Source organism: Ipomoea nil, unplaced genomic scaffold (genome assembly GCF_001879475.1).
Source record: "Ipomoea nil cultivar Tokyo-kokei standard unplaced genomic scaffold, Asagao_1.1 scaffold1576, whole genome shotgun sequence".
Taxonomy (NCBI): Eukaryota; Viridiplantae; Streptophyta; class Magnoliopsida; order Solanales; family Convolvulaceae; genus Ipomoea; species Ipomoea nil.
Window position 1 is genome coordinate 4109058 of NW_017618004.1, and position 19068 is coordinate 4128125.

General features: G+C 32.5%; 1 protein-coding gene and 1 long non-coding RNA gene across 4 annotated transcripts; one reads left to right on the top strand and one right to left on the bottom strand.

The window, feature by feature from the left end:
- Positions 1-4643: 4643 nt before the first annotated feature.
- LOC109190238 lies at positions 4644-7892 on the bottom strand. 3 transcript variants are annotated; one of them, XR_002055677.1, is made up of 4 exons: positions 7735-7887; positions 7474-7635; positions 4784-5041; positions 4644-4749 (listed from the first exon to the last, which is right to left on the bottom strand). XR_002055677.1 is itself a non-coding variant. In XM_019340697.1 (3 exons), exons 1-3 carry the CDS (start codon positions 7781-7783, stop codon positions 4944-4946), a joined length of 309 nt encoding a protein of 102 aa, XP_019196242.1. In that variant the 5' UTR covers positions 7784-7887; the 3' UTR covers positions 4644-4943. The 3 variants fall into 3 exon arrangements, 2 of the variants coding, with proteins under 2 accessions (XP_019196242.1, XP_019196243.1); XM_019340697.1 differs by having other exon boundaries at positions 4644-5041; XM_019340698.1 differs by lacking the exons at positions 4644-4749; positions 4784-5041 and adding an exon at positions 5193-5550 and having other exon boundaries at positions 7472-7635; positions 7735-7892.
- Positions 7893-12004: 4112 nt separating this feature from the next.
- On the top strand, positions 12005-16960 carry LOC109190527. The gene is made up of 3 exons (XR_002055733.1): positions 12005-12110; positions 13566-13632; positions 16270-16960. It is a non-coding gene; the product is annotated as an uncharacterized LOC109190527 (long non-coding RNA).
- Positions 16961-19068: the final 2108 nt, after the last annotated feature.

The following is a 19068-nucleotide window of genomic DNA, read 5'->3' on the forward strand; positions in this document are numbered from 1 at the left end:
CTTTTACCAATTTATTTTAGCACAAGTGTCTCCAAATAAAACTGAAAATTAATTAGTTTTTAAAAATAATTAAGTTGAAGTATCAAACCCATTTATAATAATTTTTTTTTTTTTTTGGTAATGAGGGAAACCTATCATTATTATTCGAGGGTGTACACGAATAAACTTAGCTTCTATCTAATAGTCCTAGAGAGATAAATTGCAATAAGAAAACAAGTAAAACGGACTTGACTAATAAAATGTTAATAAGAATTGAATTAGCAATTTTTTAGGTACGAGAATTATGCTCTATCCACTTGTTTAACGTTTCGGACCACTTATAATCACTTTCAGCATATTGAAGAACAACTAATTTAAATTCTTTATATGTAAATAGGTCATATATTGGTATACAGTGATGAGGTACGTGTTGATGAACAATATAATGAAGGTGTTAGAGGTTCAACTATTATATTAGCTGGAGCAATTTATTATATTAATTATTACAAGGATATGGCCAGTAGGCAGTAGGCACAGATCTACTTGATTCTGGTTCATCCATTCTGTTCCTCTCATATATTTATTATTATTATTATTATTATGAAATGCTGTCATGTGGCTATGATGAAAGAAATGCAACAAAAGTCCAATCATCAACGCGGCTTTGGGGTTTAATTACAACACGCCCAAACCCATGAAAAAAATCTTAATTAAAGTTTAATTTTATTTATTTAATAACATTTAAGATTTTTTTTTTTAGAACATAAAGTCAAAAGATTGATACTTTAATTTTAGCTATTGTCTCAATTAATTCCTTATTGTATATTGTAATAATAGATTTGTAAACATTAAAAGAATTTATTCTTTTCGGTATAAGATTGGACTTTGAGTTGTCTAACCCAAATACTAAACAAACTTTGTACATTCATTGCTTTTGAGCAAGACATCAAGTGTGATTGTGTGTATATGGAAAAATATTGATTAGTTTATGTACAACCTTTGAATGGATCTCTTTGACCAAAATATTATTATGTACATACTTGTCAAGATGACCCATTTTGCATTAGGTTCAAATTGCATGCCTAATAAGTAATAAGTAATAATCCATTTGTTTATCAAAGTGTAATCATGTCTCGCCAAATTGTTCAATTATTTATTGATAAGCCAAATCTTAGAGTCCTAGAGAATATTCCGTGAATAGTATATCTCCCTAATCTGTAGGCCGGCCGGCTCACAATTATCACAGTGGTTATGCTGTGCATCCGTATGCACCATGCATGGTGCATACGGATGCCAAAACGACGTCGTTTTATTAAAAAACGCGTGTCTCTCTTTTAAAAAAAATCAGGTTCGATTCCCAGCAACAACATTATATTGTTCATTCATTCTGGAATTTTAGTTCATAGATTATGGAATTATAGTTCATTGATTATGGAATTATAGTTCATCGATTATGAAATTGTAGTTCATCGATTCTGAAATTTTAGTTTATAGATTATGGAATTTTAGTTCATTCATTCTGGAATTTTTAGTTCATAGATTAGATTATGGAATTATAGTTCATCGATTATGGAATTTTAGTTCATATGTTGTTGCTGGGAATCGAACCTGATTTTTTTTTTAAGGGGAGACGTGCGTTTTATTAAAACGACGTCGTTTTTGCATCCGTATGCACCATGCATGGTGCATACGGATGCACAGCATAATTTGCCCAATTATCATCAAATCTTTTGGTTTGATTTAGCTAAGCCCAACATATGATAAAGCTATAGTATTTGCATGAAATTGCTGAACTCGTTGTGATCGCTCCTTGTGCACAGTAAACAAAGGTCTAGCCTCTGTGGTTCATGTTCAGTTGAGTTACCATGATTTACATCCTTCCAAATGTTCTGTCGGGTCAAGGTATGAAAGGACCCTTAGGATTGGGGTTCAACCTTTTTGGAAGAATGAAATTGCTGAACTCCTGTATTAAATACCATTCAATTGATATATTAACTTGTTATATGTTTTCAAAAAAAAAAACTTTTTATATTATAAACTAGGGAAAATGACATATTTGGTCCATGAGTTATAACCATAGTGACGACTCAATCCCTAGGTTATGACCGTATCCAATAGTAGTCCCTCGATTATGAGCGACGTGGCGATTTTTGTCCCTAATGTTAGTGTTGCGTTGACAGTGTTAATTCCAGGAGAAAAGAAGTAAAATACTAAATAATAAAACATAAATAATCTTTGTTCGTTAGCTGCAAACGGAATACTAACACCGGGGACCAAACTCGCAACTTCGTTCGTAACCGATGGACTAAACTTGGATACGGTCATAACTTAGGGACAGAGTCAGAATTTGGTTATAATTCATGGACTAAAGATGCAATTTTCCCTATAAAGTACTTATAAATTATCCATCATGCATTAGTTTGATAAAATCTTGAAAAAATGACACTTTTTTCCTCTGAATTATATACTTAGGGGGGTGTATTCAATCATGACTTTCATAGAGTTTTAAAGACTTTTATGAACTCTAAGAGTTAGGGGGTATTCAATTCAAACTTTTAGAGAGTCTTTAAAAGTCAGGCGGTATTCAATCAAGATTTTGAAAGAATCTTTAAAAGTCGTGTGGTATTCGATTAAGACTTTTAGAGAGTCTTTAAAAGTCATGTGGTATTCAAAAAGTTATGAACTTTTGCAGACTTTTTAATTTTAAGACTTTTGTAGACTTTTCCTTCTCAAATATAAATAGTTAAATCCAACCATCAACCCCAAGATTTCAAAATTTTCTTTCTAACAACTTTGAATGTTGTCTCTCTCTATTTAAACTCTATTTTTTCTTCATATTTAAACTTTATAAACCTATCTAAATTCAATAAAATTATTTTTTTCTTCATTATCCTATATTTTCCTCATACCTAAACTCTACCAATTTTCTCTCTCCTAAACTTTACAATCTTTCTCTAAAAATTTGAAATAATATTATTTTTACTTCATTATTATTTGTTTATATTGATTTTTATTTTTTCGATCTATTAATTTTTTATCCCTAACTTTCTCTAATCTCAAAGTCTTATTGCAAATAATAGTTCTTTGCATGATGTCTAGCAATATATCAAGTATAATTATATATATATATATATTAGATTTATTTTTTTTATGCAACTTGTAATTATATTTTTAAATATTTTATTTGATCAACTCTTTTATTATAAATTTTATTATTCAATATTGTTATGAATTTTTAATGAAATAATTTTTTTGATGCTTTTTAATAATATATATATATAAGTAATTAGCATATAAGTCTCAGCATACTATGGATAAAAATAATAATGTTGAGAGTGTTGATGTGGGTGAAGAACTATATAATAAGAAAATTTTATGATATATTAAAATTGTTTTGTAAGAAAATTATATAAATGATAAGAATCAAAACCATTGAAAGTTTGTAAGGATGTATTCAATTTAGAATTTCAAGAACTTTTGTAGACTTTTTAAAATAAAAAGTTGATAAAAGTCTATGAATGTTTTTTATATAGACTTTTATAGAGTCTTATAAAGTTTTAAAAAGTTTTGAATGACTCTATGAAAGTCAATCAAAGTTTATTAAAATCTATCATTTTAAAAGTCTTTAAAACTCTACAAAAGTCATGATTGAATACACCATCCTTAGGGCATCCTCAATAAATAAGTTTTTAGGTGCCAAATAAGAGAGATGAGAGAGAAAAATGTATGAAAAAAAAAAGAAAAGAAAAAAAATAAAAACAAAGGTGAAAAAACTCTACCCACAAACTTCATTCTCTCTCTTGGTGGGACCCACATTTATGACAAAATCTCCATTCTAGCATGAGGCACTCACCCCTCTCTCTCATCTCTCCTCCACATACCTATTTTTTTTCTTAATTCTGATGCAAAATCTCCTTGTTGGGGATGCTCTTATAGCACTTTCCGATTTTGAACGGCCGATTCACGGTTCAAGATCCAATTTTTCTAATTTGTGATTTTAATAAAACGAAACCCAAATATTGGGTTCCGATTATGAATCATAACCTGAACCTTTCAATTCGGTTGCTACAGTGTTTGATTTGGCTCGAACCGAACCGTGATCATCCCTACATATAAATAATAATTTGTTGAAGAAGAGAAATAAATAAGGGTAAAAATGTCCATTTAATATATCAGGGTGCAAGCGGCCACTTTTAGAATAATTGAGAGGTTAATATAAATGCATGAATAATTCAAGGTAAAAAGTTGCCATTTTCCCTAAAATCTTTGTTATTCCATTGTTCAATTATAATAGCAATATGAAATCTAGTCAACTTCATGGTCTGTAGGACTACCTCAATTGGTCCGACCAATCACCTTAAAATCATTGGAAGACCTTGACTGATCAACAAAAATAAAGACTACCTCAATTGGTCCGACCAATCACCTTAAAATCATTGGAAGACCTTGACTGATCAACAAAAATAAAGACTCCTTATACGTAGAGTGTATAGATTGGTAAGAACTAAGAACTTAAAGACTAACGAGGTGACTTACAATTTATGAATATTGGGTAGGGACTCTAGGGGCTTAGGAAGATACCTAATGTATTAAAACTTCCTGAAAATTTTGTAAATATGTTGTCTTCTTGCCCAGATATGGATGGCAAAATTGTCCAAAAAAGATTGATGTAGAACAAGAAAATGATATTCAACCCTGTAGATTTTGAACTAAAATAAAATTTAATTAATTTCAATCCAAGTGTAAGTAATACTCCCTGTATGGTTCTTACTATTCAACACTCTAGAAATTGGATGGAATAAACTGTTTGAGAATGGCCATATCCTCATCAATGCATCTTTTCTCTTTCAGGATCTCTTGCCTTCAACTTTCTCTTCTCCAATAAACGTTGCAATCTGAAATTCTGAATAGCTCACAATTTCCAGTCTCCCATATCCATTCTACCACAGGCTGCACTAACAGAACTACTTATTTTCAGCAGCTGGAGACTCGCTAGGAACCTGTAATGATTCTACTTTCTCTGTGACTTCGTCTTCCTTTTTTGGCATCAACAAGATGTAAGCTACACACAAAATCAAGCAGCCATAAAGCAGATACCAACACCAGTAGTACATGTAACGGACTAACGGTCACATATGTAAAAGGGTTTATGATTGGCATTACAAGTCAAACGTTACATAACTGATATTCAGTTTGACCAAGTTTGTGAACACGCAATTGATCATATCAAATTAGAAGACTCAACAATCTAGAGTTAGTAAGAAGACAAGCGAGTCCTAGACAAAAGAAATAGTAGTTCAAGAGAATAATTTACTACACATTAGTCAAAAGATTACTGTTTAAAAAGAAAGCAGCTTCTGTTATGTTACTGAAATTACTTTTATTTCAAGATGTCCGATGGGAGGAGATTGAACCCTTAACCTAAAGATTAAGAGGCCTTGCCTTACTCAATTGAGCCAACAGTCATTTATCGTTTCTGCTATTAATTCAAGAATCATGCACATCTTTTCCCAAAAATTACTCTTCCCCAAAATATTGGTTGCACAAATAAGCAAGTTCAGAAGTCTGCATTTGACAAGAAGAAAACCACCAGAAAGAGCATTAGATTTGTTTTCTTTTACTCAATTGAGCCAACATGCCTTGTTTTCTTTTACAGTATTTACAGCTTTACCCCACAGTGGAGTTTCAAGTATTTTATTTAATTACAGCTTTAAGAAGAAACTAGTAATTCACCTGTGCAGCATATATTATATATTTTCAAATATTAAAAACAAATGAGCCAAAATTTATAATATTTGTAAATATTAAAGAAAAACATTAATAATAAAACATGAAGCATACAATTATAATTTGTAAATTTGTTGTCAAGTAGATTTAGCACTTGTCACAAACAACTTCATGATAGACATAGCAATCAAAGGATATCCATAATCCATGTAATAAAGAGATTTTTCAAAGATTGTATAGATGCCAAAATAACTTCCTTCAAAATTTCATCAATACATTTTGTAATGAACCTTGTGGATTTACCACCAAATGAAGAACAAGAAGAAAACTACAGGCTGATTTTCCCAAGTGGTATGCCTTCTTTTCATTTGCTTGCAGTCATCTTATATTGCCAGTCTAGAAGGGCGGAGGCTTGTTGGGGAAGATTGGAAGAACAATAGGTTAATAAAAGTGTAAGTAATTTTAAAAGCATACTCTGCCCCGTTTGGTAAATGGCTGTTAGCTGATTGGGTTAATTAGAGGATATAACTAGTTGATAGCATTAGCTGATTATACGAAGGTGTTTGGTAAATTAGCTGTTAACTGATAGCTGTTTGGTATAATTTTTTTTCTCAAAAAGCTAATTGTAAAAGTTTCTTTGAGCAGCCTTTTGAATTTTAGCATTTTGGAGTAACAAAAAGCTAATTAACCAAACACTTATATTGATTTTTTAACTAAGTCAAACAGCTAATAGTGGTCAAATAAGCCAAAACTGGCCTATAAGCTAACTATTTTACCAAACAGGGCCTAGGTTGAGAATGGGAACAACGGAATAGTGTAGTCCTTACAAGCTCTCACTCTTGTGGTACAACACCAGAATCAGGGAAGCCAATGGGTCGTTACTTTTAGAATACAGTATGAGCAATTTCTAGAGTGAACAAGAGAAATCCATCTATAATTACCATATTGGATTTAAAGTTAGTGAGTTACTAGTATTCTAATGTTTTCTAAACAAAGATATTTTAATAAGAAACAAAAAAGTTCTAGCTAAGCACAGTTGATGGTGCCAGGAAGGCTTTACATCCATAGTCAAATTTAGCTCTTTATGGGGAATGAAATTCATATGCCTGATCCATACCTCTCTTGCAACCCTTACATAACAAGAGAAAGATCAGGTAAAGAATTTTTCTCCACCAAATGTTTTCAGCATTTCTGAAAAGTCACATGCATTTCTTTTTCACCGAAGACTCAATTTCATCATCACTACACAAAGTTAGCAGATGACCATTGAATTTTTGTCAAGAAGGGAAAGTAAGTCAACAAGCATGAGCTCTTTTCGGTATTTTTATTCCTCTCTTTTTGTTGTTGTTGTTGGCGGCAGAGGAAGGCGGGCAAGGTAATTAAAGTACTGAACACGAGGCAATGAGGCACGGTAACTATTAGGAGCCCGAAGTGAACAATGTCCTAAATTATATGCAATTCATTATGAGCAGCAAACCACATAGCATGCAAGCCTTAGACCTCTTTACAACATGTGAATTCAACTTCAAACATTGACACAAATCCCTAACCTTTAGTAGCCTGGAAAATAGATCATTACATTCAAATCAAAACTGATTCCATCCAACTCAAATTTCAGTAATAATATCGGGACAAAAATCGTGTTACAAGCAAAGCACATCTAAATTTACTATGAATCTGCTAATATCACATGAACACATTCATACGCGTCACATAGTATCATCATATACTAGTAAATGATAGAAAATTAGGTAGAGGACGACGAACCTCCCATGGAGAAATTGACTGTCAAGAGCATCGGCCAGAGGAACTTGTACCGCCGAGCGAAGGATTCCTTTGGTGGCCGGTAGGTCGGCGGTGGAGGCCTACACCCCGTTGACGTCAACGGCGCCATCGAAGACGACGAGGATGCCTGCTGTTTCAGCAGCGCTGTAAAATACAGAGTAGTAATAACAGATCAATCGTCATTGCGGCTAACAATATTTGGAAAACAAAAATAGAAAATTAATATGCTGCGAGAGTTGTTACCCTTCTTAGGTTTGTCCATGTAGAGCTTTGGAGTATCTTCTCTACTCATTCTTCTTTAGTCTCTGTACACTGAATCGCCAGTCAGCCCTCCATCTCCATTTCTCCTCCAGTTCTTCGGTTCTTCCCCTGAACTGTAATTACCTTCAATCTTGGTGTAAAACGACACCGGTTGGGCGCTTCTTTTAGGATTAGTACGGCGTCGTTTGGGATATGAGTCCACGACTATTATACATGAATCACATTTTGTCCTTTACTATTAAATTAAATTTTCAAATTATGTGCATGACTATGTAAGTTGTATCACTTTTGGTCCTACCGTCCAATTTTCTTAGCCAACTATAGCTGAATTCCGAAATGAGCACTACATTTGCTTCTTCTGGAATGAGCACTTTTAGAAGAAGCACTGCATACTTGCATTTGTTTCTTTTGAAAGGAGCACAAGCAACGACGTCGTTTAGAGGTTATCCGAAAATTTAATACTTTTTTGTTAAACAACGAGCGGCCTCATCAGTTCCCAACATTAAATTTATATAAATCTGTTTTTTTTAGACTCTAGTAGTCTTTTTTAATTCTAATCCAATGATATTAGATAATGTATTAAACCATCTATATACTAATCCATTTCCCATACGCAATATAGAGCCCACTAACCGGATTCTTATTTTCTATGTAATTATTGCTACAGTAAATTTGAAACCCTTCGTTAGTTAATGAAAGGCCATCAATCAGAACTAAAGTCATATATATACATCACAAACCTACTGAAAATCACAAACCAATTCTACCATACTTCATAGTTTTCGATTTCTCAACCGCAATCTCTATAAAACAAACCAATTCTGCTAATATTAAAAAATGTTCATTCTTGCAAGCCATATTTTTCCTATGAATACAAGACATGCTCTGAGGGTTTGTATCCTTAGAGCATACCAAATACCTGAAAGAAAATATTCATCGCAAATCAGATCTAAAGAGATCGTATTTCATGACGAGAATGTCAGCTTTATGAATAAACAAATATTATGAGCAATAAGTATAAGAGATGATTTCTCCATAATTTATGAGGTAAGCCGTAAGCCCCTATAAATCTTATCTTAATTATAATAAAGCTATATGGTTTGGGAAGTAATCAATATTACAATTAATGTCACAACATCCTTTATTATAAATAAATAAAAAAAAAGTACAACATTTGAAAAATAAAATAACTATATATTATATAATCATATAAAAAATGTACTTTTGAAAAATAAAATAGCTATATATTATATAATCATATAAAAAAATGTGTTCAATTAGAGTTTAAATTTACTCATACAAAATTTGAAATTTGCTTTCCAAATGTAATTATCTTAGTTATTATTCGTATTGTGAAAATTATAATATAGATGAAATACAATTAAGAATAAATCAATGTAATTATGTAAATTCTCTCTATAAGTTTATTTGAATATGCACATAACTAGAGATTATATTAACCATACAAAATTTTAATTTTAATTTTAATTGTAATTTTGTATTCTATAAAAATAATAAATACTTGACCAATGGAAGGTCAAAAATATTATTATGTTAAACAATTTAAAATATTTTAGTTTTTTTATATTTTATTTATATTTATAATAACATAATTTTTTCCCGTGCATCGCGCGGGTGAATTACTAGTAACATTACAATGTTGCTATCCATTTTAGACTTAGAAATAAGTAATATAGATAGAGGCCAAAGTCCAGTAATCAGTACTATGTATTAGAAATCAATAGTAAATAATGATAAAATAGTATTGAAATATTTATTTATTCATAAATCTTACCTCATCGTCGTGAAATACGATCTCCTTGGATTTGATTTGCGATGAATCTTTTCTTCCAAGTATTTGGTATGCTCTAAGGACACAGACCCATAGAGCATGTCTTGTATTCATGGGAGAAATCTCGCTTGCAATAATGAACATTTTTCAATATTAGCAGAATTGGTTTGTTTTATAGAGATTGCGGTTGGGAAACTGAAGACTATGAAGTATGACATAATTGGTTTGTGATGTTCAGTAGGTTTGTGATGTATATATAGGATTTTAGTTATGATTGATGACCTTTCGTTAACTAACGAAGGGTTTCAAATTTACGGTAGCAATAATTACCTAGAAAATAAAAATTCGGCTAGTGGGCTGCTCTATATTGCGTATGAGAAATCGATTAGTATATAGATGGTTTAATACATTCTCTAATATCATTGGATTAGAATTAAAAAAGACTACTAGGGTCTAAAAAAAAGATTTATATAAATTTGATGTTAGGAACTGATGAGGCCGCTCGTTTTTTAATTAAAAAGTATTACATTTTCGAATAACCTCTAAACGATGCCGTTGCTTGTGGGCGAGAACTTTTCACCATTATTTATTTTGCTTTAATATAGATAGAGATAGAGATTGACATATATTAAAGGTCATAAATATTATATTGAGTGAAAATATTATTACGTGTTTTTCTAATTTAAATATATGCATCACTTAGTCTCCTCTTTTTTTTTTTTTTTTTTTTTTTTTTTTTTTTACAGAATCTCATTGTCATGAAAAATACATTCTTTGCATTTGATACTCTAGCTTCCCTTTCTGTATGGCACTTTATAGGTGCGAACAAACCTGAGTTTGATGGCGCTTAAAGTTCTCATAGGTGAAAGTTGGTTGGCCGTGATGAACAGGGGAGCCCTGATATGATACTTTGAGCTGTGGTGTTAAAAATGTTGTAATGTGTAGTATTTTCGTTGGATGTAATTTCGTTTTCTTTCTATATGTTTATATACTTAATTGACGCGATGATTGTTCATTCTAGGGTTGGGGAATCTCAAATGAACGACAATAATTTCTTTATCTCGTATTCAAACGATATTCATAAATGACCATTCGAAAGGTTGCAATTGATAATTCCAAAAATCTTATAATTAAAATTCGGTAATTAAAAAATCAAAGCAAAAGACGGTTATGCACGATAAAATACGGCCCAAACCATTTATTGTTCCTTTTCGGTACCATATGCAATGTAACAGAAACATTCACTATCATTTTTGTCCAAACAGTGTCGTTCTTGTTTGGGCGAGATTTTTTTTACAAAACCAATTGGTTTTATTATAGTTGAGAGAAGAGAAGAGAATACAAGAAGATAAGATAATATGATGAATTGAACCTACAAAATTTACCATATATTGTATATTCTTAATATATTTCTAACTATTAATATATTTTCCTTTTCCATTCAACCTACGATATTTACAATGAATATCAAACGTTTCCATAACAATGAATATCAAACAACATAAATGCAAATTCAAACACACGTAACAGAGCACCTGAATTAGCACAGATAATTGATTACTTGACCTCAGGTCATGATTACTACAATAAAGCGAGGAATTGATTGTTGTAACTGTTATATACGATACAATAATAATAATTTTATTTTTAGGATAAGGGTCAAATATGTCATTGAAATATTCATGAAAGTGTAATTACGTCATTGAATTAAAAAAATTTCAATTAGACACTTAAACAGTTGAACTTAGAAAAAAGTGCAATTGGTTTTATTTGACCCGTTATTACATGTAACCTGTAAATTAAAAGGTAATTACAATATGTTAAGTGCGTACACATTATGTACACATGCAATTAATAATTTATGTATTTGTAATTATCAAGTTATGTGCTTTCAATTTGTTTGCAAAAGCTGCAAATATATAATTTTTAGAATAAAATTCACAATACAATATGAACATTGGTCCATGGTATAACTATTGTTTAACCAAACGTCCCAATTTTCTTGAGTAGTTATGCTGTGCATCTGTATGCACCATGCATGGTGCATACGGATGCAAAAACGATGTCGTTTTATTAAAAATCCGCGTCTTCCCTTAAAAAAAAAATCAGGTTCGATTCCCAGCAACAACATTATGTTGTTCATTCATTCCAGAATTTTAGTTAATAGATTATGGAATTTTAGTTCATTGATTCTGGAATTATAGTTCATCAATTCTGAAATTTTAGTTCATAGATTCTGGAATTTTAGTTCATTCATTCTGAAATTTTTAATCAATAGATTAGATTCTGGAATTTTGTTCATAGATTTTATAGTTCATCGATTCTGGAATTTTAGTTCATATATTGTTGTTGGAAATCGAACATAATTCTTTTTTTAAGAGGAGACGTGCGTTTTTAACAAAACGACGTCGTTTTTGCATCCGTATGCACCATATGCAGAGCATAATTTGCCAATTTTCTTCGTACTTTGGGCCATCCTCAACCAAACGGGCCCCGTGAGTATAGTTCAGCCACCGTCCCAACAGCTGTCTCAGGCGAGAACGCAACATTCCCGGCCATCTCTAAGGTACGGTGCACCCACCTAAAAAACCTGTGATTGATTATCCCTCAATTCTGTAGATACATTCTTGTAGCTATCTTCTGATGCTACTTAGTTTCTTCTTTCTGCAATTTGAGCTTTGATTCAGTTCAATAGATTGTGTTAATAACTAATTCAATCCATACGCCCTTACTGGCTTACATTGGAGAGATATTGCATTCTCGCGTTCTTCTTGATTTTGTTTCCTTTTTCTTTTTGGCTGTATTTTTGTGGCATTAAGTTTTAAGCAATGTGATTGTGTGATAAGTTGGAGATGAGTTTAATTCATAGTCATAGAACAAGAATGAGTACTGTACTTCATCATCGATTCAGTGAGAAATGCCTTTACATAAACTGAGTAATGTCTTTTTGGTTAGACCAACTACCTATGATTTGAGTGGATGGAACTCATGGAAGGAGATGTATGTTCATTTAAGTAAGATTTTGGATTGAGTTTTGTAAATGTTGCAATAAGCATTAGGAGAGCTTTCCCAATTTGAGTCCAACTATCGGTTACTGGCAGTTTATGGTACCAAAAAAATAATAGTAATTAAGTGTATTAATATGGAAATGAAGTGCAGTCAAGTTTCAGGTTAATAACAGTCACTTCAACACAAATACATCATGAGCAACTAGTGGAGGTGTGATTTGGCTAATGGGCTTTTTCAGAATACATATATTTATTGATGATATGTTGCAGCTTATCTGCGTTGGACGTGGCTCAGCTTTTACAGCTAATAATTATGGAGTAATTTTTTCCATAAGCAGAATAATAGACATCTGCAGAGTGGCTTGATAAAGGAGGTTTATCTCTATAATCAAATTTGTTAACTAGGGCTTATAGAGGGTACTTTAAACTTGTGTGATTAAATGTGAAAGTAAATAAATAATTAAATACATATAAGTGATTTTATATGACAAAGGAAAGAGAAGGGTGAAGAAACTAATCCAGCCAATACTTTGCAAAGCTTCCCCTTTGTTTAATACCCAAATTGAGCATGACCAAATGCCTATTCTGAGCCATAAAGTCTTAGTGTCTTTTCTTATCTAACTTATACTTCAAGTTATGCATGGACTCTGAATGTGAATCAGATTAGAGTTCAACTATTATACGCCCATAAAACTATGTTTTTATAAATAGAGATCCTCTTAGAGGTTCAGATTGTCACCAGTTTTGTAGAACACTTTTAGTGCTTTGCTAGTCTTATACTCTTATTTATCTATTCTTAGTGGAGGTCAAGGCTGCTAATCATAACAATAAGTCTACTGCATGCGTTCCTACACTCTCTCTATTTTGAATTTTGTATTTATGGTTGTCCTTCATTCTCTGTAGAATAGTTTCCTACAATTGTGTATTCTTAGTAGTATATATTGCTCTATGTACTCAATATTACTCCCATGAACTTTGATCATTCATTCTCTGAGCTTTACACTCTTCTTCAGGGGCAGATCCAGAAAAATAGCTGAGTGGGGGTGAAGTTCAAATGATTCAAAAATGTCCATAAGAAAGGTTTTCATTTGATGCAGTAAATATTATACATAACATTTTGTTTTTTCTTTCTAGTTTCTTTGTTCACACAATACATTCAATCACACGATCACAAAACCATAATCATCAAAAGCTATTGAAAGAAACCAGAAAATGGGCTTTAAAAGAGTAAAACATGCTCACGAACAAATAGAGAAACAACAATCTGTAAATTAGGCAATTTAGACATTAAATCAACATTAGGCAATTTCGGCTACTAGAATACTGGAGTATAGGCTATTGGAATAGTGAAATCAACATTAAATATATGGAGTATTTAATTTGATTAGTATTCTAATAGGGAGTACCATATGCAGTATATTAACAGCAGTACAACGTACAGGGACCAAATTTGAGAATATATAGTAAATATCATGGTTGCAGTAGGCGCTAGGCGCTAGTCGGGTGCCCGGGCAGCTAGCGCCTAGGCGGGCGCCAAAAATATAGTGGCAGACTTGCAGTTTGACAATTTTAATGAGGCTGTTTTCAACATTCAATCAAATAACACATCCAAATAGATGAAATAATGATAATTCATAAGTCATAACATCAAAACAATATTAAAAAATAAAAATACTCAAATATGAAATACTCAAATACTTCAATCATCCAAAGATTCAAAGTATCAAACTAGTCTACGGACGGCTGGACTAGACGACATCGGTCAAAATCGGACGAAATCGACTGACACGGCCGAGTTGGCCGATTTTGACCGATTTCGCCGCCTAGCCGGGTGCCTAGGCGGCCGGCCGATTTTTGGGCGCCTAGTAGTGAAAGCGGAACAGCCTAGGGGTGCCTAGCGCCTAGGCTGATTTTTACAACAGTGGTAAATATATAAAGATTATACAAAAATTGATAAAAATTGGGGAAATATACATCATATATTCACATATATGAACAATAAATATACATAGAATAGAATACATAAAAAAAATGTTGAAGATTGAAGATTTAGGGAATTAGGGATTTATAATTTATGGAATTAGGGTTAATTAATTAAGAGAATAAGGTTGAAAATTGGTTCGAACCTGAGCATTTGCAAGTTGTTGCCGACTTGCCGGATGACTGGACGACGGTCGGACGGTGGACCTTGAGAATCTGAGATGTCTAAGTCTCTGAGAATTTGGGATGAGCAGAGAAGATGAGCTGTGGGGCATGGCTGCAGCAGTGCGTAGTCGCAAAGGAGCTCAGGAGGAATCATGAACTAAAGTAGAAGAATGAAGATGACTAGATGAGTGAAAACAGGTCTCAGCGTCTTGCACAGTCCGCAGAGGAGCCACTGCCCAGGACTGCCAAGAGATACGCCCTGGGAAAAAAAAATTATATATATATACAGCCCCAAATCGACGTCGTTTTGGGGCTGTTCTGGGAAACAAGGATCAACATGGTTGAGTAGCTGTTTACAGTGGAACTACCTTTTATACTGAACAAGGAAGCGCACAATGGGTGTTTTATAACTCAGTTCTTTGCACATTTTTGAAGTCTATCAAATGCTCAGTATAGTTTTGAAGATGATGAAGTTCAAGATATATACAAATGAATGTAAACCAGTTAATTGTTCTGATTCAATTCAGAAAATTGAACAAGCATATGTCCACTTGATGCTTTACCGGTGTAGTATTTACTAGCCTTTTCTTCTGTTTGGGACTGAATTTGTTGTGCATAGATCTCTTGTTTCTTTATACCTTTAGTTTAAGCTTGCTGAGGTATTGTTTTTGTAAATTTCATTTTCTATTTGCTGGTTGCAATTGAGGACGTCATCATATATCCCAGTCTATGTAATTGTATTGTTTATAACTTCCAAAAAAAGTGGAATATTTGTTAACTCTTTCTTGCTTAACTTTCTTTCAGTTGAAAAGGACAACTTAATATCCTAGGAGAAAGGAGGAGAAAGAAATAGAAAAGAGTGGATCTCCTTTTGTTTCTTTTTCATCCCCGTTAATTTTTTCTTCATTTTTTTTTGTGTGTCCATGATGGCAGCATCTGATGTGGCATAAGGACTAGCTCATATTTTCAGCTCACGGAACATACTAATTTTTATAAATTTGTTATTCTGACTATTTGGGAGATCACCATGCATGTCTTTCAGCTTCTCTCTGATGCCTGATACTTTTCTTTTTCTTCTACCATTACACTTTTCTCATTATTTCTTGTGTGGATGCATTCTCTACCTTCTTGTATTAGCTCTTTTTTTTTTTTTTTCTTTTTTTTCCTGTGTGTTCTATGATGGACCATAGTTTCTGCATGAGCAAGGCAGATTCAAGTGTTCAAGTAAAGATGTATCCTGCTTATTTTTGCTGCCTCACAATTTAGTCACCTTTCGTTGCAATGCAACACCAACTTCCTATGCATACTTCATTTGGGCCTTTGAAGTACTATAGAAAAGATTTTATCATCTCAAAAGTCGGATAATATGTAGTTGCCAACCTTACGTATAAGAATCTAGTCTTTCAAACCATTTTGCTTGTTTCCTTTATTTGCAGCCTTGCCTCCTCCCGACGAGTAGGGAGACTGTACTACTATTGCTTCTGATATTCTCTTTTGTTTTCTGCCCCTACTCCCCTAGTACTTTTTTGGGTTACCTGTGATTTAATGATAAATTAATATTCCATTGTGCAGGCCTGCAGGGAGCTTTGATCATTGGATCCGATTCACATAATACATGTATTTTATGTCAAGGTGAATAGGTGATTTCATAGGTTAACACAATATTCAATCAACTTGAAAAAAGACATTCTATATTATCATGAAGCAGGTCAGCTTGTGCAAAACCAAAAAAAGGTTCCATGAACCTCGAGCAATTTTTGTTTTTTTCCTCCTTAAATGTTTTCACTTTTATGATTTCTATCTTATATATGCTTGTGGTATGCCTTTGATCCAAGTGTGTGTTTCCCAAAACTTGGATTCAAAAGCATCAAACTCTATTCTTATGCTGTAGTTGTCAACACTTGAACACCCGTAGTTATTAAAATACAAAAAATGCTTTAAGTTGGTCCTTATTCCTTGCAGTAATCTCTAGGATTATTGTTCATCATAATTAGGCCAAGAAAAAAAACCTAGTAAATTTCTTTTGTTCCTTACTTTGTGAAGGTATTTGTTTTTCCTCCATCATTTCCCCGCGTCAGGATATTTTATATCATGCTAAAAATAGAAATTACAGGAAAGATTCAAGTGGATATATTTCCTGTATCTTTGCTCTGAATCTATCCATTAATATCCTTCCTAAAGCCGGGAGTGACTATGATCATGGGATTCATGGCAGTGAAGGAGATAGTATTTGCATCATGGAGTGGCCCAAGACCATCAAAAAGTAAGGCGTCTCTTATTTATTGAGATTATTTTATTTTAATTATAGTCAATTTGTTTTTTTTTTTTTTTTTTTTTTTTTTTAAATAAAGAATCCTGTATGTGGATCCAAATCCTTTCCACTTGGTAGAAAGCTCTTTTCATCATATAACAGTGTTCTGATTGCATGAACTCTGAGGCGATTATGGAACATATTGGATCGCCTGTCATTACTGATTGCACTTGCTTAGATTGATCAGTTTTCTTAAAAGGATTGCATTCCAATCTTGAGGGCTCTCACCTGCTACTGTCATAGAATTTTGGTAGATAATGTAAATCGCAAGATATACCTAAATAGCCTATATGTTAACACAATTTAACTAGCTTGGTTTTCTTATCGAGATATATTGGTAACCATTTAACTAGCTTGCTTTTGTGCATGCCTTGATAACAAGCGTTCAACGTTCACACTTGGGGTCACTTTGCTTCTCGTCTTGAATGATATGATAAATGTGAAAGGCATATATGAATATGATATTATGATGGGATTTTAATTTGCTTATTGTTGCAGTGTAGCTTTGAATATATTGTGGATAGCAAATTCTTATGATCTTATCCATATTTTGAGAAAAAGCTGGGTATTTTCAAGCTGGAATGTTGATCCACAAATGGATGATTTGGATAAAAGCAACCTTTATTTGACGAGTACGTAAGAATGAGTCCGACGTTATATTATCCACAGCCGCCACAGGGATCCATGGAGACATTGTGTGGTGATAAAAATGGGATATAGCAGTATTTGGGAGAAGAGACAAGGTTCGAATTTTAGCTTGCAGTATTATGTCTAAAATGAGCAGATCTCTTGTGTGCACCGACATTTGATTCTGTCTGTTGAGTTATTGGGTCACCGTAATTTATATCATCTAAATGCTCAGGCGAGAGATGAGAGATTCAACTTTTTGGGAGAAAAAAAAAAAAAAGATATAGCAATTAACATGCGAAAGGCCGAAAATGTTAATGCGAAAACCCCACGTCGTCCCCACCCTATCGTCAGCTACGACAAACTTGTCACTAACTTGCAACTGCTGAATTGGATTTATTCGTGCTTTCCCTTCTGGGCCCAAAAGGTATTCAAATTATATCCGACGCAAAATATATCGTGGACTATGGTGCTTCATCTTGCATGGTAGATTTTAGTTTAATATATAGTTGTTTTTATATTAAATCGTTAACAACATAAACTACATCACGCTTAATAAGATTTGTATTGTATTTTGTTTTGTTCTATATTTTTATTTTTATAAACTTAATCCTTAATATACATAAATATTAAATTGCATGTACATCATATCTATTTCTATTCAGTCAGTAGTAAATTCATAATTTTACTTTTATATGTTCATAAAACCGAAGGTTAATCTATATAAATATTACACTATAGGCGTATCATGTATAATAACATTCATCATATATTATGTTCATAATATTTATTTTTATTTTTATTCCCTTTTTGTAGTATGTTCATAAGATTCTTTTTATATGTTCATAAGCATAATATACATAAAGAGAAAATTTCACTTTTGGTCCCTTGACTATTATATATGAATCACATTTGGTCATTGACTATTAAAACTTTCTAATTAAGTGCATGACTATATAATTTGTATCACATTTGGTTTTGTCGTCTAATTTTTCGGCCAATTACGGATGGAAGTGCTTCTTCTGGAAGGAGCACTGCATGCATTTACTTATTCTGGAAGGACCACATACTTCTGGCAATAGTTGGCTCTAAAATTAGACAGCAGGATCAAATGTTATATAAATTACATAGTCATACACCTAATTATAAAATTTTAGTATTTGAATGTGATTTATATATAATAGTCAGCGTACCAAAAGTGAAATTATTCTATACATAAACATTGCATTAGAGGCGTGTCGTGATTGTATACAAGAGTGTGAATGGTTGTTAATTATGTTACATTGAAATATATATATTATTACTACCCTATCTTTTATACCGAAACGTGTGTTCTTAAAACATTTATTATAGAATAATAATTTAGCAAGAAATTTAGGCACTTATCGTATAGGATGAGTAGGACGACGATAAGATCCACTGGTTGTATAATT